The sequence below is a fragment of the Capsicum annuum genome, chromosome 2 (assembly GCF_002878395.1).
Source record: "Capsicum annuum cultivar UCD-10X-F1 chromosome 2, UCD10Xv1.1, whole genome shotgun sequence".
In the NCBI taxonomy this organism is placed as follows: domain Eukaryota; kingdom Viridiplantae; phylum Streptophyta; class Magnoliopsida; order Solanales; family Solanaceae; genus Capsicum; species Capsicum annuum.
Genome location: NC_061112.1, coordinates 98,320,787 through 98,327,818, shown reverse-complemented (window position 1 = coordinate 98,327,818; position 7,032 = coordinate 98,320,787). Strand labels below are relative to the sequence as shown.

Below are 7,032 nucleotides of genomic sequence, written 5' to 3'. Positions count from 1 at the left end.
CCGTTTTCAATAAATTAACCTTCGCGATCCTCTTTTCACTATTTTTCAAATGAAGGATCGAAATACAAAATAAAGGTCCTGAACCCGAGCCAACCATACTACTAACCTCACTTTGACATTCCAAACGTAATGGAACTATCCAAATCGCCAATCGACACTCAGAGCAACAAATATTGATCGAAGTCAACTATATAGCTCTTTAAGCCTCTAAAAATAAAAAAAATTCGCTAAATCATTTTCGATCACATCGAGAACCGTGCAAACCATCCCCACATCCAAAAATCAACATATATCAACTATAAAAAAGGACAAAATAATAAAAAAAATAAATTAGAAAACAAGTTTCCACAAACTAAGTCATTACGCTGACAATGATTATAAGTGTTTATTGGAATTGCGTACTTTTGAGTGGATTAGATATTAATCTTAAATGATAAAGGTTTTGCAAAGCAAGCCATCTATTATATCCTTCATGCAAGAGGCAATCCTCAAGCAATCTCATCAAAATGATTAATTAATATAGTTAATTTCAACATTTTTTATTTTATAGTAACTCAACTTTTTTGATATAAAGATTTTATAATAACGATAAGAGGACACCTATAGACTAGTTCTTATAATATGGTACCACTTACTAGTTATGTTCGTTAATAATTCTACAATAAAGTAATTTCGTACCAACCTTTATTTTCTATAAACAGAACTTGTTAGTTATGTGATTTTGACATTTATTAGATTGCAGTATCAAGCTTTTAATTCTTTATTTGTAATCTACAATTTGTTTCAAATGAAAAGAAATGTCATTTTACATATTATGAAAATATGAAAATTAATTGAGATTTGAAAAAGATTAAGAAAATTTATAAATGAAAATGTTTCTTGATCAATCAATTTATTTTCTACTACGTGTATACTATCTAGTAATGGTCAAAACAAAAACTTTCCTCCTAAATGATAGTAACAATTATAATTGTAATTGGTTATAAACAAGATCCCTAATGTGTTTGAACAGAAACATAAAAAAATAAATATTTAATGCTTCAAGTCACAGACTTGTCATACATTAATTAGTAAAAAAAATGTTCGAAATTCCAAACTTTTGGTCAAAATCATTGCCTGATCAGCATCTTTGGCCACGGGTTAAGGAAACTCCACAACTAACTAGTATTGATGGTTCACTCCAGTAAGTAATGGCTATGCGCATCTTAAGATAATTCTATGTCAAACATTACAACAAATACTACTATATAAGCCACATCCTACCAGCATCCAAAGAGAAATATCAATCTTTTCTGTGTTGAGGCAGAGGCTTAACAAAAAAGTTTAAAAAATAAAAGTTGTGGTTGGAAGGTCTGAACCTGTACTTAGCCAGCGGTTCGACCCTTTCCAGACCACCAATAAAATAAAAAAAAAAAAAAAAAAATATAAAAGAACCTAAAATGGCGCATTCGCTCTTCGTTCTACTTTTCATATTTGGTGCGATAATTCCTACCTTCGACGCTCATATTGGCCATTTTGATGAAGTTTGGAGGAGAAGAGCCGAGGAAGCCATAAAGTTCGCCGACCTAACTTATGAGAGCGAACCTATCAATGTCACACTAGCATTCAACAAGAAAACTCGCGAGTATGTCAAGTCCCCCCTCTCTCTCGCGCGCGCGCACATTTTCCATCCTTATGCTTGTTATGAATATGTTTTCTATGAGTTTTAATTTGTGGAGTTTAAGGGACTAGAAAACAATAGAAAGTAGGAAATTATATTATATGATGCATAAATTCCACTGACTTAGATTTGAGGAGACGAGAATTCGGAATTAGGATGCAATTTAAAAACATTAATTGATCAAGTTAATTACTTTCTATCTGTTTTCTCGTATTACAAAAATTCAAGATTTTTTAATGATGTTTTTGCCCATGCATGATAAGCAAAGAAAGAGAATAGGGCAGCCAACATATCAGTGTGAGATTTCTACATTAGGACAATTGTCTTTTTATATGGCTTGGACTAATACGGATCACTTGAGGAGCTATTATTTGGGGTCATATGATCTTGAACAATATTCAGCTTGTGAGCTAATTATTGTAGTTGAATTATGCCCAACGTTCATTTTCTTGTCGTGTTGTTTCTAATTAGATTTGTCCTGCTCATGCAGCGCTATGAAGGAATTAAGTGCAGTACATGCAAAGAATGGCACAAGGAGGGAGCTAAGCAAAAAATACGAAGGCCCTTGCAATGTCACAAATCCAATTGATAAGTGCTGGAGATGTGACCCAAATTGGGCTGACAACAGGAAGAAACTGGTACAATGTGCTATGGGCTTTGGTTCCAAGACCACCGGCGGGAGGGATGGCAACTATTACGTCGTCACTGACCCTTCAGATGATTATACCAATCCAAAACCAGGAACCCTCCGTCATGCTTGTATCCAAAAGGAGCCATTGTGGATCATTTTTCAACAAAGTATGTACATTAAGCTACATCAGGAGCTGATCATGCAGGCTGATAAAACTATCGATGGTCGTGGTGCTCAAGTTCACATTGTTGGCGGAGCTGGTACGTAATGTTGACTTGTCTCACAATCACATTTAACTAATAATGAGATCACAATTTTCATTTACTTATATTTATATTATTATGCCTGAACAGGTATCATGATCCAATATACGAAAAATGTAATCATCCACGGATTACACATTCACGATATCATCCAAGGGAGTGGTGGGATGATAAGAGATGCAGTGGATCACATTGGGCTCCGAACATCGAGTGATGGAGATGGCATTTCCATATTTGGTTCGTCCAATATTTGGATTGATCATATGTCTATGCGGAATTGCTACGATGGAATTATTGATGCTATTCAGGGATCCACTGGTATCACCATTTCCAATAGCCACTTCACAGATCATAATGAGGTTATGCTGTTTGGTGCAAGTGACAGTTCTACAATAGATCAAAAAATGCAAATTACACTAGCATTCAATCATTTTGGGAAGAGGTTGGTGCAGAGGATGCCTAGGTGCAGACATGGATACATCCATGTTGTCAATAATGACTATACTCACTGGAACATGTATGCTATTGGTGGTAGTAAAAATCCCACCATCATTAGCCAGGGTAATCGTTTCATTGCTCCTCCTGACAACCAGAAGAAGCAGGTAATTTTCCCTCCTTTCTTTGTTTGATCATTTTCAAACTTTCGTTGCCTTATCACTAAAAAAGGTGGCGTCGGATGACAACATCAGGTATTTTAGTAGTAATTGAATTCTGAATAATTTGTATACATATTTGGTTGAATTCTTAATATGAATATAAAGTTTGGACTTAAATTATCGGATTGACAGAGAGCCATGGGTAACATTCTAGTTCTGCTGCTGTTGGAAGCACTTTATTTTCTTTAGCGGGTACTAGATGTGTCTCCAGATTGGCCGAGCTAGTAAATTTTAAGTCAAAATTTCTTGTTGCTCCCTGTTTTAACTTTCAAATACTCTAAATCTTTTTCAAATATCAGTTATCGTCGATACGCCTACTAATTTTTTCTCCCTATGATTATGAATGTACAAAAACAGGTCACAAAGAGGGAGTACTCCCCAGATTCAGTATGGATGCAGTGGACATGGAGATCAGAGGGAGATTTATTCATGAATGGAGCATACTTTATTCAATCTGGAGATCCTGATTGGTCAAAGAAACATCACGATCTTTACGATGGCATTTCAGCTGCCCCAGCTGATCAAGTCACTTGGATGACAAGGTTTGCAGGGGCACTTGCTTGCAAGGTTGGAGAGCCTTGCTAGAAAACTGGAAGAGTGTAAAAATGAAAAAATAAATTACTCCCCCATTGGATCATACTGTATACTGTTGCTCTAATAACTTTATATTTTTGTACTTGTACATAATCGAGACCCTCAACAATTTTGAGTTTTCCTAGTTTTGTATTTAAAGTTTCGGTTATGGAAAAGAAATTCATTTTGATTTAATTCGATAGTCTGTATTCTGTATAGCCTAGCTTGTGACACCATGCTTTCAATTTTGGATGTTACATACGAATAATGTACATAATTTTTGTACTATGAATAATAAAATTGATGTATCACAAAACAAATTACTATAAGATCTATTAAAGTTTCATGTACCATGAATACGTCTTTTCTTTTTGGTTATAATAGAAGAAGTTTATTGTAACCTTTTCAATTTGTTCCACTCACACTTACTACACATAGGACCAACGCAACCAATACTTCAACGTTCATTTTTGAAAGACATCGACATGTTAGGTGGATAACAATGAATTGTTAGTATGATTTTTATTGGAGTTCAGAAATCTAGAGTACGTAATTATATTCAATTTCAAATTCTATGTATTCAACAAAGTATAATACCTTCGTTATCTATGGTAAAGCCGAATTAATAGAACATAAAGTGAAATGATGCTACTACACTCACAGCTAAATTGAGCAAAGTAATTGAAATGGAGCAACATATTATGAACTCAAAGTAAAATATAGAGATAGAACAGTTTTATTGAAAATCATGTCAAATGTTATAATGTCCCACAAATAAAAGAAAATACAATAATATTCTACATAATACAAAGCTTTAAGTTGAATAGTAATAGTAATGATAGATGAAGAATGATGGACTTGGACCATCATGAATCCAAGATCATGATGGCTCAGGAATCCAAATGTCTAGTTGCCTCAGCATAGTACCATGTGTGGCTCGGAATCGTATAAACAACAACGAGCAATCGTGAAAGATATTGTGAGATAACTCGTGAAATTGGGGTGATAATGGACTTTCAAAATACATAAGAATTAAACTCAGCTAGCTAGTAATGCTGGTGTCAGGTCAGACAAATGCTAAATTTGACCAATAAATAACATATATTATGTCCTATATAAAACACTAGGAAAAATATACTACTACTTGACAATGACAGAGTAACACTTTTTTTTGGGGGGGCGAGGGGGAGGAGGAATATCACACTTTTGATATTTTCGTGAATTAAGCTATATTTATTTTTAAAAAATATTTAATTTGTAGTCAGTGTTGATAAATTTAGACAAAACGTTAGAGATAATTTGACATTTGTTGTTGTTGATAAGTTCCAGTAGAAATCAGAGACTGCAAATGGGTGGTTCTATCATTTTAGCTTGTCATTTTATAATTACCTGCTATAACTGTCTTGTACTAAATGTTACTCTGGGTGTACCTTTGCAGTACATCTCTTCTTTATCCCTTCTGGATCCCACCTTCAGCTTTTATTTCAAATAAATATACTTAATTGCTATAGCAAAGCATATTGTGGGCTCTAGATAAATTTCAAAATTACCAACTTAACAGTTATAATTATAATTTTTATAGCAATTATTTTATAATTATGAAAAATAATAAATTTTATTTTGTATTTAAGTAAAATATTACTATATAAATATATATACTAATTGAATGGTAGGTCCTATTTTAACTCTCATAAATTAGAATTAAATAAGGAAAGTAACCGTCCCTTAATTCATGCTAATTTTAATTATAAAGATTCTTTTTCCATTCTTCTATTTCTCTTCTTTTTTATTCCTTTTTTCATTATTTTTTTTTCATTTTCTTATTTTTTTCTTTCTCATATTTTTCTTTTTCTTTTCCTTTTTTTTTATTCTTTTCTTTTTCATTTTCTTTTTTTTTTTCCTTTCTTATATTTTTCTTTTTCTTTTTTCTATTTTCATTTTCTTTTTCTTCTTTTTTTGTTTATTTCTTTTGTATTTAAGTAAAATGTTGTAATATAAATACATATATAAATTGAATAGTAATTCATATTTTAACTCGCATTAGTTAGAGCTAAATTAGAGAAGTAACCGTCCCTTAATTCATGTTACTTTTAATTATAAAGATTTTTTTTCGTTATATGACTCTTCTATTTCTCTTTTTTTTTTTAAAATCCTTTTTCGTTTTTTTTCTTTTTTCTTTTTCGTTTTCTTATTTTTGTCCTTTCTCATATTTTTCTTTTTCTTTTCCTATTTTCATTTTTTTATCATTTTATTTTGATTTCTTTTACTTTTTTTTTTTCACTTTATTTCTCTTTTTTTTTCTTTTCTGTTTTCTTATTTTTTTCCTTTCTCATTTTTTTTTCCTTTTTTCTTTTTTTTCTTTTTTTTTTTTCATTTTTTTACTCTTCTATCTCTTGCTTTTATTTTTAGAAGACACATATTCAAAAAATATACAAATTACATAGACATATAGATCTGCGTATGTATTTACAGTACAAAAAATACATATATATCTGCATATGTATTTACAGAAATACATATCTGACTCATATGCATATATAAACAAATAGGACACAAAATCTCTTTAACAAAAAGTGACATAATATATTTTCCTAATTGCGCTTGAACTACACAGTTCTTCTTCATGATGTAGACATCAAAAATATTATTATGACGAAAAATATGCATCATCCATAAATACATATGCATTAATCAAAAATACATATGCGTTATTCATAAATAGATATGCATAACTGAAAAAATACATATTTATTTTTGAAAAAATACATATGCATTAGTCATAAATACATATGCACACTGAAAAAGTACATATGTATTATTCATAAATACATATGCATCTATAAAAACCTAAGCAGAATTAAAAATATATTTCTAAATCAATAAATATAGTATGTAGCCACATCAAAACGTATGAATAACTAGAAAATACATATGTATTATTCAAAAATACATATGCATATCTGGAAAAATACATATGCATTAATCATAAATAGATATGCAATCTGGTAAAATACATATGTATTATTCATAAATATATATGCATAACTGAAAAAATACATATGCATTACTCATAAATATATATGCATAACTGAAAAAATACATATGCATTACTCATAAATATATATGGATAACTGAAAAAATACATATTCTTTCTTTTGTTTGACTTCCTCTTTTTCACATATTTTTGCACTTTTTGGGATTTTGGAGATGAAGGTTTTCTCAATATTTTCCGTTTCATGATTTCTCTAA

General features: G+C 30.9%; 1 protein-coding gene across 1 annotated transcript; it reads left to right on the top strand.

Annotated features, from left to right (window-relative positions):
- Positions 1-1,423: 1,423 nt before the first annotated feature.
- LOC107858790 (probable pectate lyase P59) lies at positions 1,424-4,133 on the top strand (the record flags this gene model as incomplete). Its single annotated transcript, XM_016703574.2, is given in 4 exon segments — positions 1,424-1,624; positions 2,151-2,551; positions 2,645-3,156; positions 3,568-4,133. Coding segments are annotated over 4 exon segments (1,326 nt in total). The 3' UTR covers positions 3,796-4,133.
- Between the last annotated feature and the right edge of the window lie 2,899 nt (positions 4,134-7,032).